At 37.4% G+C, this 21,250-nt stretch overlaps 1 protein-coding gene across 1 annotated transcript in view; it reads right to left on the reverse strand.

The window, feature by feature from the left end:
• Window positions 1-1,332: 1,332 nt before the first annotated feature.
• Window positions 1,333-21,250, reverse strand: part of LOC137286116 (E3 ubiquitin-protein ligase rnf213-alpha-like) — a 251,401-nt gene continuing 231,483 nt past the window's right edge. The window contains exons 80-93 of the mRNA XM_067817776.1: window positions 17,994-18,147; window positions 17,357-17,519; window positions 17,143-17,243; window positions 16,099-16,156; window positions 14,647-14,849; window positions 12,974-13,106; window positions 10,202-10,285; window positions 9,265-9,460; window positions 8,941-9,169; window positions 8,499-8,573; window positions 6,774-6,968; window positions 6,065-6,154; window positions 5,466-5,665; window positions 1,333-5,274 (exon numbers count right to left, since the gene is read on the reverse strand). Coding sequence (XP_067673877.1) covers window positions 5,097-5,274; window positions 5,466-5,665; window positions 6,065-6,154; window positions 6,774-6,968; window positions 8,499-8,573; window positions 8,941-9,169; window positions 9,265-9,460; window positions 10,202-10,285; window positions 12,974-13,106; window positions 14,647-14,849; window positions 16,099-16,156; window positions 17,143-17,243; window positions 17,357-17,519; window positions 17,994-18,147 — 2,059 coding nt within the window. The 3' untranslated portion in view covers window positions 1,333-5,096. The remainder of the gene's footprint in view (window positions 5,275-5,465; window positions 5,666-6,064; window positions 6,155-6,773; window positions 6,969-8,498; window positions 8,574-8,940; window positions 9,170-9,264; window positions 9,461-10,201; window positions 10,286-12,973; window positions 13,107-14,646; window positions 14,850-16,098; window positions 16,157-17,142; window positions 17,244-17,356; window positions 17,520-17,993; window positions 18,148-21,250) is intronic.

Below are 21,250 nucleotides of genomic sequence, written 5' to 3' on the forward strand. Positions count from 1 at the left end.
ACTTAGCCTCTATACTTTTCATTACACTCCATAACTTTGAGACTAAGTTTACATACACTGGTAGCTTTCCTTTCTCATGCTTGATTTTCAGTGCATTGAAACACCATAGCAGGCCTTCCAAACCAAAAGAAATTCTTGGCTTTAAAAGACCACGTCCCCAGGGGTCCCATGCTGATGGTATATGTAATCACTGTCCGCAAACCCAGTATGAAACCAATCAAGTTTTGTAATGTTCATTCCCATAAAAGTCAGTTTCTAGACATGTAGTGAGATATCATATGATCTACTGCACTCAACCATGACTTAACTGAGTAATCAATAGCCAACAGTATTCATTACTGCTACAGGTTATTCATTACTGCTACAGGTTATTTTCAAAATTTTAGTTTGGACTAATCATGACATTATTAAATCTTGACTTGACTCTATCATTGAGAGTACCATGACTCCAGCCATATGTTTGAGAACAAGGAGGAGGGTTCTGTGGCTTTACAACTTCTTTCATATAATATGAGCGATGTTTTTGTTTAGTTGCCAACACAGTTATTAAGTAAGTGATCACTTCTGGCATCCTGTTAATCTGGTATATATGATGTATGTTTTCTGCAACTGTCTTTAATCTCCTCAAGAAGGAGCAACAGCAAAGATGCTAGCCATATACTCATCTACCTACACAACTGCTGGGGACCTGTCTCAGATCTGTAAATCTTGATTGCACAGTGTGCATACTGTCTCTGTTTGTCTGGAAGTATAGTTGATTTTGAGTCCTGTGTATCATGTTTGATATTAATTAAGTTGTTCTGATAAGGAACATACACCATTCTGCTATTGTTACTTGTGAAGGCTATCAGCATGATCAGTGGATCAATTTGCCACATGCTTGGTTTTAGGGTGAAAAGGCATGTTAATTTTGAGCTTATGAATGGAGATTGATACCTGATTTATAAGTTATTTCAGTTGTCAGTGTCAAACATTCTTCAGTGTCAAGGTAGAACCATGCAGTGTAGCTGGTCTTTCTACAAGCGTGGAGTTGCAGTAAACAAACGTTACTGTGTATGCCTCAGTTCATAAATGTTTGTAATAAACATAGTATACAGTATTAGCTGTGCATATTTATTTTGATGTGCAGGATGTAGGTGGATATGTAGGTTGCAACTGTAGGCTGTTTTTTCTTTCTTCACAAAGGAGAACATTGAAATGAAAGTCTTGAATTTTTAATCAGCAGGTGAAAAAATATTGTAAGAAAAGCACACAGAAATAGATACATCATATTACAAGAGTACAAAAATCCGGTAGTCACTAAAACTGGAATGATAGGAAAACCATCAAGAATATCATTACAGCTTTTAATCAGTTGAACAAGTTATTAATGACAACAGAGAATAGATATATTTTAGTGTTTCAGACATGTGAAAGGTCTTTCTGGAGTAACTTGCTTGCATTCATGTTTCAAAAAGATTCGAGAGAAACCCCAGAATCCTTTTGATATGAAGAGATTGTTGTTATTGTTTCCTTATACTAATCTATGAAATCAATCTACAAACAATAGAAAGAGCAACTTGTTACTAGACAAGAAACCTGATTATAACTGATCAACCAGGGAAAGATTAATTAACTCTCACACACTCACGTGAATATGTATTAATGTATTAACATATTTATGAATTATAAACATGAATTAGTCATTACTAAACTGTTTGTCAAGGATTGTATACCTTACATGTACAGATATAGTTTACATGGTGAAGGTTATGAACATACTATTTAAATAAATAATTTCAATGATATACATGAGTTCTGTGTGCATTTTACCACACACAGCATGTAAAATTAGATCTGAATTATTCTGATTGATATGCAATCAATATTCAAATTTTGTTTTCCAGGAAATTCAAACTCAATTAAAACACAATATTACAAAAAGTAAAGTAAAAGCTATGTTTAAAGGCACCAACGTGTTGGAAGATGTCTACTGAAAATTGTGGCTAGACCTTTTCACAAGCAGTGCATATATGTGATTCACATCACAAGTGCTCAAGATATCATTGTGTGTGTTCCAGATACGTCTGTTCTACCTGTACAACTAATGTAAGTGAGCACTGTTTTGTTGTTCTGCTCTCTCCTGTATAAACATGCTACACTTTATTCATGTATTGATATGTTCCACACAAATTATTTGATGTTATTACACAAAGAAGACAAACTAAACCAGGGCATTAAAATCAAAATGAATTTGTCAAAATCACTTTTGGTCCCAAAATAAACAAAAATAGTCTAGAAAGTCAATTCTGTCATGTAAACCGAGGGAAATGGAAAAATATATATTCCAAATCATCAAAAGGTATCACTTCACTACTGGGCTGATCTGCATAGAAATATTCTGTTTTTTTTGTTTATTACTTTGGACTACATGAAAACATGCTACACTAAAAATGCACATGTTTTATGTATTGAAAATAAATTCAACACATTGTTCAATGTTATGACAGAAATATTCTTGGTTTTCACATGTGATATATTTCTGCAAACAAGTATTGATAAAAAGGAAAAGATGATTAAAACACAACAAATTATAACACATCAAGCTTATGAAGACATATTTACAAAGTGGATTTCAGAAGATATGTAAGATATATATACATTGTATAGAGAGAGAGAGATGTGCTTGAAATACTACTCTACGTATACACAAGTCATTATTTCACAGAAATCGTATTTTTTATATACAAAGCATATGTTTCATCAAACAAGTATTGATTAATACAAATAAATGTTATATTACAAAAAAATACCTTCCTTATGAAAGTCTATTTACAAGGAATAGTTAGGAAGATGTTTATGGTGTTTTAGCAAAGTTCTAGCAATATCAAAGCAAGGGAGACAGGGAATCTGCTTCATAAATGGAATCATAGATGGCTCCTGGGCATATTCAGAGTAATCTGAAAATTAAACCTCACCACGGCAGATGTAAAGGCCACTAACTATACATTGCTAATCAACAAAAATAGTGCAATGAAAATGAAGCTCAGCTGCAAATGTGGTGAACAGTAAACTAAAAAAAGAAAAAAAAGACCCCCAATTAACAAGTGTTCTTGTAACACTGACATTCCAATATTTTCTTGATGTTCTCATAATTTTGGGCCCAATATAGTGCATCTCACATATGGAGTTTGCTCATTATAAAAAGTCACACTTCACAACCAGTCTGATCTGCATAGCTTCATAAACAACAGACCATGATCTGGGAATTCTGCTCCAGAATCTAGACATACCATCACTTCCATTAAAATCCATCATATCATCATGGAAAACGCATTCCAAAACATCACAAGTCAACTCATCACCATTAGATGATTATCTCATAAAGCAATTTTGGTTCCAAAATTGTCAAAAGTTGTCATGAGATTTCACCTTGCAAAGAAAACATAAAAAGAAAAATACATATGCCAAATTCATTATGTTTAGACTGTTTAGTTGTACAGTTCTTATTGGTGTAACCATAAGCAAACATACTACACTAAAATATGCTCATTGTTTATGTACTGAAAATCCATTCAACGCACATTCAGGGTTCTTACTGAATGGCGACAAACTAAACCAGTGCATAATTGACAAAAAGAAAGATATCTGTTTCAGTCATATATCAACATCTATCTCATGAACATACGATAAACATTATCTTTGTATGCTTACTGATGGTGCATACATTATGATCTAAACACAAACACAAAGTCCTCGTGTTGCTGGACTTCAATTACAGAAACAAGTACAACCTTCACTGTCAGTATAAGTCCATCAGCATCACAGAATGATGTATTAAAGGTACAAGATATGACTTGAAGTCTGAGACTATTGAATGACAGGAATGCAAGCAAGTTACTGGTAGTTAAGAGGTGATGGCTTTATTGGTCAATATTGAACTTCCTACATATGTACATACGGATTACAAGCAACCTATTTCATTGTTTCAAACAGCAAATATTAACTGTATGAATGGATACATTCGTCATCATTTCAGTCCTATGATGTTTTAAATTGGCTGTTACATAAACCACGTATGGTTCTGATATGCAGTACAACATAGGAATATATTTTAAACAACAAATGACGACGATCATGTTATGGTTGTTCTTTCATACACCACTTTCTGTGTGTGCGGTGTTGGCTAATATTTTTATCACAGAGAGAAAATATTTAATAATTTGATTTGTTCCACATTCAATCATAATTTCATTACTGCAGGCAAACTTCACATAAAGAACACTCTATTTAAAAGGAATAATGTGTTTTTCTACTTTTGTTTTCATCTTCACATCACTCCGTCATATATTGGAAAATATGACAGTGACATATGCATCATAATATAAGAGAAACAACAAAAACAAGGAATCTTGCGGATGGATTCCAACGGTACCTTAAACAATGTTTAACAATTTGAATACAACGTTTCAAACATTATATGCAAGTCATAAAAATATATCACAAAGAAACTGAAAAAGCAAACATGCTGCATATAAAAATAACAGTGGAAAATCAATCCACTATTCACACATATGTTGAGGCACCATTGAAACTCCTTCCTGTGTTGTGAATCCTCAGATTTACTGGCTGTCAGGGATGTTCCTCCCACCTGAATTTATCACATACATATTTAAAATAACAAGTAACTCTATAAAATATATATCAGAATGATTACAAGATACATAGCATCATATTTACACTATTATAGAATAAAAGCAACATTAATGTCCTCAAAACAATTTGATTATAACCCACATAATACATAATGAAAAGGAAAGAATAAAAACATTAACAACTACCTCACCATATAAAGAAATGAAAGAAAATCTACATGAGAGCAGTTATAAAATCAGCAGATTCAACTATGAAGATCATCAATATATGAAAAGTGGTTATGTCCAGAAGTAATTTTAGTTCATAATGTTAGAGTTGTCAATAAAAGACAAGTATGTCCATGCTGAGGAGCCATTGAAACTGTTTCAATGCTGGGTGACTTTCCAGAGGATTGGCACATTCATGAATATTTACACCATACAAGTACATGTTTGACAATCCACAACTGACATGTTGAGGCATTATTGAAACTCCTTCCTGCGTTTTTCAAGTTCCCGGAGGATTGACAGCCAGCTGTCGGGGATGTGCTTCCCAAGGATGACTGCTGGGAAGGTGAGGATATCTTCATCAGTCAGTGTATCATCCGGTTCCTTACTGTACAGTGGAGCATCTCTGTCCCCTTGCAGGATGTCTCGCAGGCTGCGAAACGTAAGGTTACACATATCAAAGTAAATCTCTTGTTGCGTACATGTTTGTATTATCACAGCTTATAGTTTTGGATACAGTTCCAAATAATTATTGCCAAGTTACATTAAAGGAACACATTTTCCCATCTTCAGTATTTGGCAGGTTTCAGTTTCAAGAGCATTATGGTCTAGCACCATGCTTACCTCATGCTTTTCATGTCCACAGCATCTTCATCATAAGGGTCAACTGGCTGAGCTACTCTGAGCAAAAGGCAGTCAAACATTGCCTGCAACAGGCATTCCATCTTATCTGGGCTCTTTTTCTGACAAAAACGCTTCAGTTCAGTTCTAGCTTCCTCAGGAAGGTCTCTCTTAAATTCTGTGTCCAAGTAATCAAATGCATCCTGAAAGCAGAGGAAAGTGGAAACAAAATAATCACAGCAAAAAGATGTTTTATATTTCATGAACTTGTATATAAATGTTTCTATGCTTAAAATTATTGTATGATCTTAACTTAACCATGGAAATATACTGGCCTCCTGTTATGCATTTCAACATTCAGAAAATTCAGAAAATGTAAGCAACAAAATCAGAAGAGTCAGTTTATAATTAGAATATGTGTTATCTCTATTAACTGGTATGAATTTCTGGCCCCAGCAATGCTTATTTAACATGCAGAAAGAAAGAACAGCAGAGAACACTCTGAGGAAATTCATTCAAATGGGTGTAAAGGTGGTTGATGAGTGAAATTACATATATTTGAAATTGCTAAGTAAAATATATACATGTACATATATTTATACCTGTGCATTTTGAGCAAGAACACGTGACTTCTCAAAACTTAGCAGCAACCACAGTGATTGTATGTGTTTGAATCTGCAGAATTGCCTTGCCTGAAAGAGAGCAAAAATATATACCATATATTACCTTAGATACCATCTCATAGAGAAGCTAACTTAACGCACAAAGTCTGTATCAACACAGTATGTTTCATAGACAAACCGACCCTCCCAACCTTCCAAATTTTTTTTATGGTGATCGGTCACTGGGAATAGTGTCAACAAAACCATACTGTATTACACAAGTTATGCTCTGATATTTATAACCCTAGTCCATGTTATTCACAATAATCACTGCTCACGCCTCCAAATGAAGTGTAGTTGACAAGGAAATAATACCTTTTGCTGGATGACCAGCAAACTGTTTTAGTGGTACTGCCGCCTCTATTTCCCAACACTAGACTTCAAATCGTTACCATGAATGTTATATCCATGCATATAAAAAAAACAAAACAATACCAGTGATTTCTTAAACTGAAATAACAATTATGCACTCTTTCTTGACAATGGTATAACAATCCGTATACTGAAACCTTGTATCATAATGAAGAAGTTGTCATCCATGAAGAATCTTACTTTCTTAACAATTATCATGATAAACACTTCATTTCACAATAAGAATTTCATATACAATCTATGAAAGGTAGCACATTGTAGCTGTAAATACACGTACCTTCTGGCTAGTTATTGTCTGTTTCATTTTGAGCACTTCTGTCATGAAAGTCTGAAGTGACTTGTCTGGTTCTCCTCCCAAAGACTTTAGGAAGCTGGTGGTGATGTCCAAGTTGTTGATCGAGTCACAAATGTCTGGCAGGCTGGATTTCAATCCAGAACAAATTTGTAGCTTCACTGCAGGGGTGAGCGACACCTGAAATGTCCAAATACTTTATGGGTGACATATGACAAAGTTAAGGCAATCCTTATATCACTGGAATTTCTTCATACACAGTGGATTGTACTTTGAGCAGAGACTTCTCCTGCTTATGGAATGGGCATCATCATCACCATCTTATCATCATAATTATTTATATGACAAACTGACATATTTTAATTGGTAAAGAATTTTGAAGTGACCCTGGCACTTTCAGGCTAGTAAGGCTCATCATCATCCAAGGGCCTCTCTGTATGCAGCATAGACAGCAAATGGGACTTGTCCAAGGCATCCACCAAGACATTTTGGTAACATAACCTTAAACATCACAGCCTTAACCACTGTGCTAGAAGGGCTGGCAAGAGTTGGACAGCTTGACATTCAGTATGGTTTTACATTGCTTTTTAAATGGCAACATCATGTAAGGACTCAAGAAATGATAATAGAAAGAGTGCGTAAACAGACAACTGAGATTGCTTTACAACTGATATGCTGCCAGTCTCCTTTCCCTATGGAATAATGGATATGTACTGCGTTTGAACTTGGTGTGTATAATTGAACTATAAAGCTATAAAGAAAATCAGTCAAAACATGCTTTATATGATATTGAAAAGTACAGAGCTGGTTCCAAGGTATTTTTTAAAAAAAACAGAAGAAAAGTATTATGAAAACAAAGCATAGTGTAAATCTATCAAGCATTGAAAAAATTAAAATATCAAGTTGGGATATGTATTTTGAGCTGTCTCATAATGGTTCACCATGAAATGTACCATAAAATAAAGTTAACAAGATCAAGCTGCTAAAGTGAGTAAGTGACTGAGTTGAGTTTTATGCCGTACTCAGCAGTATATTATTCCAACTGTATTGCTGAGGTCTGTAAATAATCAAGTCTGGACCAGACAATCCAGTGATCAACAGCATGAGCATCGGTCAGTGGAACTGGGAACCAATGACATGTGTCAACCAAGTCAAAGAGCCTGACCACCTGATCCTGTCACTTGCCTTTTATAGCAAGCACGGGTTGCCTATTCTGCCCCAGACATGGGTCAGCTGCAAAAGTATCATAGGGCTACAATAGGCCTATCTACAATGATGAATCAAACTATCGATGGATTGCAACTGTTGAATCTCCAGTACCAAGTAATCAATGGCAGAAATGAACAAATATTGAGGCACTGAGTCGTGATTGAGAGTATTGATAGTTCAGTAATTGACTTCCATTGATGAATGCTCAGGATGCTCAGGTGCAGACTTGCTTCATTGAGTTAATGTTTTCACTGTTTACTTGATTGGGTTTCAAGTTACTTGTCAAGAGACTGGAACTACTTCAACTTGTTTTTTTTTATTTCCTATACTATACATTCCTTTAGTAAATGACTTCAAATGAGACAATTCAAAGAGAAGAGAGTATTGCCATAGATTTTTCCCCTCAGCAGTCACCCACAGTAAGTAAACACTACAAGAACTGACAATCATGAAAGAACACCAGTGAACATCTATAAATTGGACCCCAAAATCTGTATCTACCTGTGGTATTTTGTCTCTCAGTGTCTTGAAGACAATGGCGTTCGTTGTATCAGCTCTAAACACCATTGTGTCAATCTGGAACACCATAATATTGTCACATAGAAACAGAACCACAAGGCAATGGCATCGTGGGCAGCAGCTGATTTTCCTATTATCATCTGAGACCTGTTATCATTGAAACATTTCATTAGTTGCAAAGGAACATGCATGCTAAATTTCAGTTTCATCAGTCAAGCAGCATCAGATACTCAGAGCATGGTAAAACAGTAAAAGGTCAGGTTCTGAGGTCACAGGTTTATGTAGCTTTCGAGTTTTACATCACAAGAAAAGGGCTCTCTTTTTTTCATAACCTGCAGATCTCTTGCCCCTGACTTATGTCCAAACAAGTGTATGTTTCGGCTTTGACCAGCCCACCTGAAAATTTCTTTTGATTTTAACTCACTGGTATGACATGTGACTTCTGCTCCACTCTGGACTTGGCCTGTAGAATGACTTCTTTGAGCTGATACTCAAATCCTTCAAAGTCATACTCAATGGTGGTACCCTTCCCCAGCTCAAAGGAGTAGTTACAGTTGGCCAGAACTAGGGGCAGCAGGTCACGGTCAGGGTGGTAGCTGACCAGGTGATTACTGTGAAGCTTCCTCATGCTGACTTCAGGTAGACGCTCATAGCTGCAATACAATTAGCAACCAAATTAAAGCATTCATTGTGTATATAACTTCAGTAAGCATTCCTTAACATGAAATCTAAGATATGAAACAGTTACCTTGAACTGGTCTTTTCACAGTAACTCTCCATGAATTCATTATGTTTCCTTAAGAGGAACTCCAGCATCATGTAGGAGCAGATGCCAGGCCCCTGAGTGGATGGCAGAAGAACAGCCAGGGGAGAGTTCTCATCTATGGTCATGTTCTTGTAGGCATCAGGCAGGTGTATCAGGCCATCATGGACTGTCCAACATCCTGAAATGAAGGTAGATTGTCAAAAGTCTGGTAAGTATTTCATGTATGTTTACGATTTGAACTAAAAGAATATTTGCCAACAGCAACTGCTGAGGATGCAATCCAGTGAGAAGTAACCAGAAAATCAGTCATATACATAATATAATCAGTCAGCAAGGTTAGCGTTTCCAACTGGGGCCAGCTAACATCCCTAAAATACCTCAACAGCAAATATGTATCTACTCCATGCAGATGTTTGGCAAACATTTATTCTATACACCTCACTTCAAGCATAAAGGAAGACAGTAACAGTGTGTTCACAAAAGAGACATCCTCAGAGTATGATCACCAAATAACACATTTCATCTGGTTAAGGAAATTAAGGGCATTGTCACCATTTGCAGCCACAGGAATACAAACTTTAAGGTTCACCAAAGACAAGGCCAAAAATGTCTTAATGAGTTACTGACACTGAAAACTGTAACATCAACGTCATGCCAAAATGATGGGAAAGGAATATACAGAAAATAGATCTAAATACAGCATGATGCTGTACATGAACTGTCCAGGTTCAGCAAACCACTTTAAGCATTAAAAACAATTACAGTGGTAGGTGTAATGCTACATCAACAATTTCACAGCTGTCTGTGCTATCCTTGATCAATTAGTTTCAGAGGACAACAGTTTAATGGTCAGACAATTATCATCTATTACAAAAAAGCACATACAATGCAATAATTGTTATCCACAACATTTTCTCACCATGACTGTGAAGTCCTTCCTTCACACAATTCCAAGCAGCTATAAAATCTGGCAGATACTTCAGTACATCAACTGAGTTGTTCCCTGAAATGATACATAAACAGATTCAAATGAAACAATGTCTACGCTGCCAAGTTAAGCAAATCAATCACAACTCACTTTCACTTTGTAAATTATCGATTTTTATAACCGATTTTACTTGGAAACAAACCATGCACTGGTTCTCTGTAGGAGGTAGAAGGAGTTCTTACACACATATCTTTTTTAAGTTTTGGACCAATCAATTTGTCAGTATGATTTCCCCCAAATCTGAGTGGTATTGCAAAAAAACCTTTGCAGCTGCAATCGCTATCTTGTTTTGAGATTGGCAAGCTCGGCTGTAACGCTGATTGGCTATTGCAAGAATGCTGAGCAAGCCAAGGGAGGTAATAAAGTTTTCGGGCCAATCCGTAAATCCATCCAGTGTCTAGTGGAGACTTATCAGAACGTATACCCTGGCGATATTGAGGATGGTTTATATGAGGTCCAACTGTTAAGGTGTGAGGTTCCTGCTTATAATATTAGTCAAAGATAAATGTTCTTGAAATACTGGTGAAGTTGGTGTTACAAAAAGAGCCAAGATGTACAATAACAGCTATTCACAAGAAGTTTTTATAAGATAACAGAAACAAAAATACTGAAAAGAGATATGTCTGTTTGAAATATGGATGTGAGCAGGACAGCTGATCAGCCAAGTGAAACAGCTACAGCAAAGTTTCTGCATTTTGTATAAAGATGTTACTGTGGATGTTCAAATTTGAATTGTAATTGTACACACTGTAATTATAATTGTGTATGCATGTGATATTATCATAGATTAGGTTATATTAATGCATTTCAGAATCAGCATGGTGTTGGTGTTATGTGGCGTTATATATAACAGATAATTCAATTGTAAATTTTGACACATGGTATGTAACTTGATGAAAGAATCCTTATTTAATCTGACTGTCCCCATACAAGGGTAGTTACAGAGCCGTCAAACAATACCATGGAACTGGCACTTTTTAACTTGATATTTGTGTACTTGTTTTTCAAAGAAATGTTGGTGGAATTGCATAAAAAAATTCTGTTAGGAATACAAATGGATCAGCTTACAATTCGATCAATTTCTGTGCATACAGAAGAATAACAGTGTTTTTGAGATCCATGGTGGAAAAAATACATCCCGGTTGATAAAGTCAATGTCAAATCCGCAGACATAAAAATGGGAAAAAAAGAACCATGAAACCCCTAAATAGCAAAATGCCCCCGTTGACAATTTAGTCTCTGTGTGTGAAATAGTTATATGGTCCATTCAAGCACTGCATATTGAAGAAAGTTTCCATTGTTTGTGATCATGATACTTGTACATATTTTTGGGGAACAGGTCAACTGGGCCACACGACAAAAGGACCTCAAAATGGAAAGCGTCAAAAGGGCCTCAGACCCCTAGTCTAAAGGGACTCATGTAAAAAATGTCTTTCATCTGAATGTTATTGAAAACAAAATAGTATTTGGAGACATAATTTTGCTGAGCATCACTCATGACTTATCATTTAATGTCACACCGATTATGGATCACATACTGACACACTAACAACTAAGAAAATTCCAGTTAGTCTCAACATGGTCTGTGTGGATATGCAAGTTTATTGGTAGACTGGCATCACTATTCATGGGCGATAAACCTACTGTGTTTGAAAATCAGAGACATGCTGTTCTGAATTGATGGCGACTAAATTTCAGTTGGAACCGAACATGCAGCTTGAGGTTTCAATTGTACTATTTAGTCAGCATCAATTCAGTACAGCATGTTTCAAACACAGTAGGTTTATCTCCATTCTACCATGACCCATTTAAAATTGAACTTCATCGCTGTGCGGAAGACACTGTGATCTGGCAAGGGATGAGAGGTGAGTCAATCTCGTCTGTGAAGGGAGTGGTTGGTGCCTTTCGTATTTTATAAACAGTTCAACATAAAAAATATTCTGTCTAAAGATAACATTCATGGAAGATTCATGGAAGTAGAGTTACGCAACAGTTTGAAATGGCGGACGAGACAGTGTTCACATTTTGCGAAAGTTTTAAATTTGAGGATGAAAGTGGAAAATGCTTGACAGAATGTTGAATAAGAACCCTCCAAAATCGAAGAATAGATCCTTTTGTGATAGACCTTCGATCTGTATCTCATCAAAAACTGTTGATTTTTATGCTCAACGAGTGTCGATTGTGCTTTCATGTACTTGCCTCCACCCCGGCATGCAGCAAAAGAGTGACAGTGCCGTGTTGTCAAAATGTCTGTACATGTGACTAACTTTGGATTCCTCAAATTCCCAAGTCACCATCAAAATCCATGGAGTTGTTGTTGTTATGACCTGCCATCATTGTGATCAAATGGAAGTAGTTCTCACAATAAGACTTGTTCATGCACAGTGAAACGGCCTAAAATCAGATGGCGTCAATCAAGAATTGATGCCGTCTGATTTTTCTGAACAACCAATAAGAATCCTGTATTTTCTTGAGTCATGGTACAATAACTGTTAATGGCAATTAGAATACAAAACAGCATGGAAGAGACAGATAAGACCATTGCTAATTTCAACTGGGAGTCTTCAACAAGATTTCCCATTGGTATATTTTTTCAGGAGACAAACTACACCTACCTTGTTTTTATGAAATGCAACAGGTTTCCAGTCATGAAACAGTTAAATTTAAAAAAAAAAAAGATGGATAAATACAATTATTAATTACCATCCGTAGCAATTTCAGCAATTGAAACATTCTGGGCTTCTTTTCGATCCAAACGTCTTCTGTACTTTGCCATCAAGGATTGTTGAAGTTGAAGGATATTTGGGATGTGATGTAGCACCTGCAAGTATGGATGCTGAAACAAAGCCATGTGAATTTGGTTGAATCAAAATGCTACCTGTGATAACACCTTAGGTGGGTACTTATTCCTAACACAGTAATATGGTGTATAGATGCAGGTGCTAAAATGGAGACCATCTTTAGGGAAATAAGTAAAATATACTGGTAATTACTATCATGCTGTTTTCACAAATGAGTAATATCTATACCATTACCAATAATAAGAAAAAAGAAGCAGCACTAAAAGCTAAAAGTGGAGGCAGAAGCAACCTAATCTCCTATTTTCCCTAAATGTCCCCCAAATTTTCTTAACATAAACACATCATGAAGAAAGTCTGAGGCATCATTCACTCAATATATTCAACTTCAATTGAAACAGAAAGTCCTATGACTCTAGCTGCCTAAAAGATCATATTTCAAGTGCTTCCATTTGAGAGTTGCATACCCAAAGCAGAGCAACTTTGATATGAAAGTCACATGCTTCTAACTTCCCCAAGGAAGACGTTATGAGACATTATAAAGAAATGCTTTCTATGAAGACCTTGATCTTCAGTCCTGGCCATGAACTTAAGAATATTTAAACTTGAAACCAAATGATTTGTTACAAAATAAAGCTAACGTTCATGAGTGCAGATGAATAATAATGTTCCCAAGTCTTTCAGCGCGTTGAAAACATTAATATCATGCATAATCCTGACTCATGGACGGTATAGCAGAAGGTGATTATGTAAAGTTATGCATTGGTATTTTGATGCTGAAGTTATTAGTCATTGAGATGAGACCCTACACAAGAAGTCATGTATGTGAAGTTCTGTCAGGTTCCAGAAATACATGCTCAAATTATTGTGCACATTTTCTTTCAGGCAACATTTATTGATCTCTGACCACAAATGTCATCTAATCAAATGTGACTTGAAGCATTTATTTACTTTGAATTATTTTCCAAATTGTAGACAGTGATTATGACCTTATATGGAAATCATGTGACTGTATGTGATTGTAATCAGTCAGTCTCCTGGAGAACAAACTGATCTGAAACCTGCCTTGTGTTTTCAAAATGAAACTCATTGGTGTTGGCATTCAGAATCTGATGACAAAACCATTTATCCAGCCACATGTAAGAATGTCAAGCTTTGATTAGTTCACATGACTCTGATGAAATACCATGTACACCCATCATGTCACCTGAGCTGGAGTACAAAAGTCATATTATCTTGCCATGCCCCTGTGACAACGCGAAGTGAGAAAAGGGTGCATTGACAACCCTTTAATGATGTGCAGGGTAACATGCACTGCAATGAGGTCAATCGATCAGCCGTGGCATCTCACATAAATATGAGCAAGTCGATTCAATGCATATTGTTTTCTTTTATTAAGTAAATACGTTTGGCTAGATAAATGTGTTACCACACCGTGTCTTGAGATATATGGAGTTTTATCAGTCCTTTGTAAGGCTGTAAGCCAACCTTCCGAGACACGATGTGATAACCTATATTAACATACCCATTTACATTTATTGAATCATTAGACAGCATGACAAATCCCCCTGACCATACCTGTTCTCTGAAAAGACGCAGGACTTCCATCTTGGATTTCCTGCCTTTGATGTTCTCTACTTTCAGTTGAAACTCTCTCAGGAAATGCTCCAGTGTGATACGTGACCGGTACCTCCAGACAGCTGGGAACTCATGGAGACAGTCAACTTCTTGTGGAATGGAATTGTCTACTTCATACAGTAGGGACATCAACTTGTCCTGACCTGCAAAAGACGATAACTGAAACTTTCCACATTTCCAAATGCCAGAAACATTTGGACAAACAAACTAAATTTAATCAAGTTCATTAAATATTTTCACAAGTAGAATCTTGACAAATAACAAAGAAGATGTTTATGGATGGGTTTACTTTGCTGTTTCAATAGGCCATTCTGTAATATACCAGCCACATAAAGAAACTGTGCATTGTCAAGATATTATCCCATTTGATAAGTACAATAACAATGTCAAAGGTACATATAAACTTAATGGAGGGATCATGAGGCCATAACAAGTCAGGAGAATTTCAATTAAAAGTCAATCCCAATGACATCACGAGACCACTAGCGGCACAGGGGTCAAATGACCATGTCACAAGCTAAATAACAGGTATATCTACCATCGGCTTTGAGAACAGCACTGACGATGCAAAAACATGCAAGGAAGGTTTGTGCAGACGTTTGCCTAAACATGCTACGTGTTTCAAAAGCCGTTTAATTGTTTTAACGATTGCACAGGCAGGGGTTGAACTTTCCAAAGTGACAGTATTGTGTGCCATTCATTGGCTCTGTTTCTCTTTCCTGGAATGCACATGCAACAACGTATTGTACATCTGAAGAACAAAACTGCTGTAGTCATGGAACGTGGCACATGCATGCATGTTGGATACACATCATTCATCTCTGAGTTTAAATCCTTATGTGTCTACACAGGTTTGATAAATTTAGATTTTAAATTTTTGTATGCACAGTTTCTTTATGTGCCTAGTATATAACAGGTAAGCAACTTCAGCATCTACCATTCAAGCAGCCTGTCTGCAAGCAAGGCATTGTCACAGCTTACCACCACAGGCAGCACAGTCTGAGGTGGGGGGAAGGAAACACTAGTACAGGCTAAGCAATGGTGTTATATCATGTTGACAGAAATCATGACGTTTTATAGGTTGACAATCATTATTCCATTCATTACAAAACTTACAATTACAAGTTTTGAATTCCAAGATGTGATACTGGCTGATCATCCTTGATGAGAAGGCATGCATTTATTGGACTAGTCTGTTGACACATCCCCAACAGAGGGTGTTCCTTTGTGGAACGTGTAAGTCAGAGACCCAGTACACAGACTCTTGTACTAACAGCTTGGTGTAGCTCTGGAGTAGTCGCAGACATATATTCTTATTTCAGCTTCACTATCATGCCAACAGTTTCTTTATGTTTTTTCCCTCAGTAGTACAATTCATCAAAATACATGTACCTATTCTCTTGTCTTTCAACATTCTCTCATTGCATGGTATGAGGCAGCTGTCAAGATTCTGTACAACAGAAAGAGTAGCATTTGGAATATGTAAGAAACTGAAGTCATATTTTCTGTCTCAGACCCTTTCAGATTTGGCATCAACTGAAACTGAGCTGACAGGACAAAGCTTATGAATAACAACTTCTTGAATTTATTTCTCACAATGTTTCGGGCTTGTTCTAGCAACATCATCAGGTTGAATTGAACAGTAAGGCTCAACTGTTAACTTGCACTGTTCAGTTCAACCCGATGATGGGTCTAGAACAAGCCCCGAAATGTCTTGAGAAGTAAATTCAAGAAGTTGTTATTGATAAGATTTGTCCTGTATTACTACACCAACTTGTAAATGCCTTTGAAGAATCACAACTGAAGCCTTGACTCATGGCCATGGTTGTAATTTGACTAACATTTGAGATATATACAAATCAATGGTGTGTGGAGTCACACAAGCAACCTATCAAAGTACCCCTGTCCCTGTTCATATCGTGAGATAACAGTTGCTTCATGGAGTGATATAACAGCTACATCATTGTACAAACCATGAATAAACTTATCATTAACAAAACACATATTTGAAAGTATGTCATGGTGATATCAGTGACAAGAATATCAAACACTGTGTTCATGAGCAAGGCAATAAATAAGAACTTCAGGCTATGACATTGTGAAAGACCTCAACACATGACAAGACTGGTGAAAAGAATGGATATGTACATAATGAGACATCCCTCAGATGGCCAAGAGTGTTCAAAAATTAAACTGTGTAGTGGTGGTAGTCAAATTCTTAAAAAACTCTGAAGCATCCCCATTAATGTGGCTGCATTATTTGTATCACTTCACTGTTTTACATTTGAGTGTTTCCAAATAATTTGCCATTTTGCAGTTTAAAATTGAAAATTAGCTAATTAAAGCTAATTGAAAAATGACATTTGGTATTAGTAGTACTCATGGCTTTTCTTATCTATCTGTGTAATTACTGAAGAAAATAGTTCCAGTGCATACCTGTAAAAGTGGAAGAATGAAAACTTTGGCAAACTTTTCCTCCCAAGCCTCTCTAGCTTTTTTGCTGCTCAAAGTTTGTGGCACTGTATCTCTTTGTGTCTCTGAATAATGACATAAAATGCACATGTAAGTTAAAAATATTTTTAAGCCTACAAAGTACTCTATCAAAATGATAGACTGTATATATTACTGACATGTACAATTTGCCTCTTACCTAATTGAGTCATTTGATGGCAGATGAAGTGCAGGAGGAGGAAGACATCATCTACACTCTTCCCTGTGGCCATGTGGATGATCTGAAGGTCCTTCTGGAGGTGCTCCAAGAAAAACTGACTGACATCCTGCTCCAGTGGTGGTTTGGCAAGATTTGCAACAGCCTATAAGAAGTATATTTATGTATATACACATACGTGTAGGACACATAACTGTGGCAGATCATCTTAACAGTTGCATATTGAGAAATTCAATGGTAAATGCCTAATAATCGTGGAGCATCAAGAAATATATGGTTTTATTGTCATGTGCTAGGATATAACTGACTAAGGACTGACAGTTAAGGCAAAATTTGCCTCGTCAAAGCCTGATATCTCCATCTAATCTCACCTTGCAGAGAGAATAGCTTAGAGATAAACCACCACCAGTTTGCTGACAAAATGTGATTGTGGTCTGCTATTACCTTTCTGACAGAAATACATAGAATATAATTTCCACACAATTCCAGGAAACATCTGTGAATATTACTTGTTGAATAGAGTCTGTGTTCCTGAACATATAGAAAGGGTGTTGCAGTAGACCTGTTACAAATGAATCAGGATGTAAGGAAATGGAAATAAATTAGATCATAAACTCACCTCTGGGTTAGCCCTTGTTCCCAACAATAATGCAGCATGGGTGAAGAAACGCAGGACTGCACAAGAAGGTCCCCCAAGCTGTCGTTCACCTGGATAGGCAACGGTTCTGTCAGCAGCTCTACCTAAGACATGACCTGGCTGAGTCTGGTCCTCTCTGCTCAAAGTAAGATATTGTTACTTCCTTTTAAAAGGATCCTGATACAAATTCAGACAACAACAAATTGTGAACATAGAATGCTTTAGATAAAACCTTCAAATGTAACGATTGGTATAAATGCAAGAACACTTTTCAGGAAAGTACAAATTCTAGTTCTTTGGGGGTTTAGTCCCTCCCAGAGTGACGCACTTCATTATCAGTTCATAAAACACTACCAGGGTCTGTACTTAACTGAGAACCTGTAATCACAAATAATACATATTGTAAACTATGTTTGTGACGAACACACACCAAAATGGCTATATGCAGACCTTTCATTTGTTACAATGATATGACAGAAGATAAATGAGGATGATGATAGTATATGCTGGGCTGTCCATGTACTGGGAGGGGTATGGATTGAATGTCCACCTGTCCACCCTGCTACCTCTTGGCAACATTCCTGATCGACTGATTAATCTTCTTCCACTGCAGCTCGAGGATGCAGATGTCATTGGCTCTGTGTCACTCGAGCCAAGGTAGCATCAGTGACCAAATAATGGTGGCTGCCAGGCAGCAAAAGCGGACGTGGAGGAGATCCTCATACATGATGTCATATAATGTCTTAGACTGAACCACACGAAGGTCATTAAATCCGAAATGGATCACAATGAATGGCCTCCATGGACCCCTCTCGCTAAACGCATAACAAAAGGACATAATGATCTGGGAGCTTTTTGTCTTGGCCATTTGTATCTTTTAAGCAAAATACAAACTCTAGTTATAACAATGTAAAAGTTATGGTCCCTTTGAGTTCATGGTATAACTGTAGCTTATGGCAGGTTACAAGATAGATTCAAATTTCCACTTACAAAGTGGAATCCCAAATACTATGTATATCTACTATTAACACAATTGTTATTAGTGTCATGAACCAAAATGAAAGCAACTTTAATAGGAAGACAAAGTCAGCAATATCCCCTGCAATGGCAAAATACTTCTTCAAAATATGTATATCAGTTATGATTATGTCAAATGTTTTGTTGTGTATGGAAAAGTGGATGGAGAGTACTGAAAGGTTATACAAGCTCTGCTCCAGAAGGGAGCACTACACCAATTTCAGTCTAAGTCATACTTGTTGCTATGGAATTACCAAAAAATATTTTATTCAGAATTCCAAAACTACCAACTTTGGTGAGGAAATATTGAACGGTTTTAGAGTTCTGCTCCGAAAAAGACAAATGTGCAAGGATGGACAGACGGACGCATAAAGTTCGCTTTAAATCCCCCTGCAAAAATAAGGTTCATGTTGTGTCAAAGCTAAAGAAGTGATATGCAGATGCTGAGACACTGTCATTTCATACAGACAGCATTAAATTAAACCATCAAAATAAATCTATAAAACAGAGGTAAGAATAGATTTTTTATAATTTTATTATTGTTATTATTTACTTTTAAATAAGAGATTTAGAACAACATAACTGGCTGCTGTAAATGTAAGTCTTTATGCCTTAAGTATTTATTTCTTCTAAATACATGAAGACATATTCTGTCATCAGGAGTTAAAAAATCATTTCATTTCAGGCAATCAAATAATGGTATCTTACTTGTCCGTGGACAACTAGATAATTTCCCCTTATGGTTTAAAACTGCAAATAAAATTGGATTTCACTTTATATCTGCTCATAATGTAGCTACTACATACCGCAATAATAGTAAATTAGAGCTATCATTCTTTGAAATTTAGACAAACCTGTAGAGGTTTCCAATTCTTTGAAGAGAATCGTCCTTGGGGTACTTATATGCATTTTCTGCTGACGGAAAATGTCACGTGACAGTTGTATCAATGTTTTAATAAAATATTGCACAATCAACAAAAAGTCTTGTTTTGTTCATTATACGGCCCCTCACCACGTGGAGTTACCCCTCTGCCGCGCATGCGCAGGCAACCAGGTAAGCATCCAAGCCCGTATCATCATTCCTTCTGCTGATAGATAAATCAACGAACAGAATTGCGGGAGGTGGGTGGCCCTACCCAACCAGAGGAGAAAATCCCATGTCTCCTGAAGGAGCTCCAAGGGGACCCCTTTGGAGATATTCCTGACATCGGTCCATCACTGAAGGTGAGGAGACAACCACCCGGGAACTGTGAGACATTTCTCCAGATCCTCGGAGTGAGCCCACAGACACGCCAAAGCTTGCTGTATGGGGCGCATCCTCAACCACACCTGCCATACCACAGAGACGGTCGTTGCCATGTGACCCAAGAGACGAAGCCAAGTTCGCGCTGGGGCATGCGGCCGTGAGAGGAAGGAAGACACCATCTCCCGTACTCTGCTGACTCAGTCGGGCGACAAAGACACAAGAACCTGACGTGTTGTGAACTTCGCCCTGAGAAAAACCAAGTCCTGGGTGGGTACCAGGTCGGATTTCTTGAGGTTGATGATCCAACCCAACTGAACTAGAACATCTATCACTGCGTGAGTAGAGTCTCGACTCGCTGGTTGAGATAGTGCACTGAGCAGCCAGTTGTCCAGGTAAAGGTGACAACACCTTCCTTGTGACCTGGCTTGAGTAGCTGGCACTATCATGAGTTTGGTGAACACCCTTGGGGCCGTGATGATACCAAAGGGGAGCACCGTGAACTGATGTCACATCTCGTCGTAAGAGAACCGGAGGAACATGAAGATACGCGTCCTTCAGGTTGATCGACGTAAGCCAGTCGTCAGGCTGAACAGCGGAGATCACCGATCGAAGTGTCTCCATCTTGAAGGACAGAACCTCTAACATGCGGTTCAACTCCTTGAGGCTGAGAATGGGACGGAACCTGCCGTCCTTCTTGGGAATGAGGAAATACATGGAATAAAAGCCCGTCTGTTCCTTGCCCTGGAGTAAACGCTCTACCGCAGACTTGTCCAGCAATGCCCAAACCTCGTCTCCCAGAAGACCCACCTCGATCAGACATGCCGGCACCGGAGTGCGCCGTATGCTGGGCCTCACTTCCACAGTGACGATGGCTGACACGAATGGTGGACAGCACCCAAGCATTTCATGTTGCCTTCTCCCACTCCGGAAGGGAGAGAGAGGCGGCCCCCCACTGGGATATAAGGCAAAAAGGGCA

This window comes from Haliotis asinina, chromosome 6 (genome assembly GCF_037392515.1).
Source record: "Haliotis asinina isolate JCU_RB_2024 chromosome 6, JCU_Hal_asi_v2, whole genome shotgun sequence".
Classification (NCBI taxonomy): domain Eukaryota; kingdom Metazoa; phylum Mollusca; class Gastropoda; order Lepetellida; family Haliotidae; genus Haliotis; species Haliotis asinina.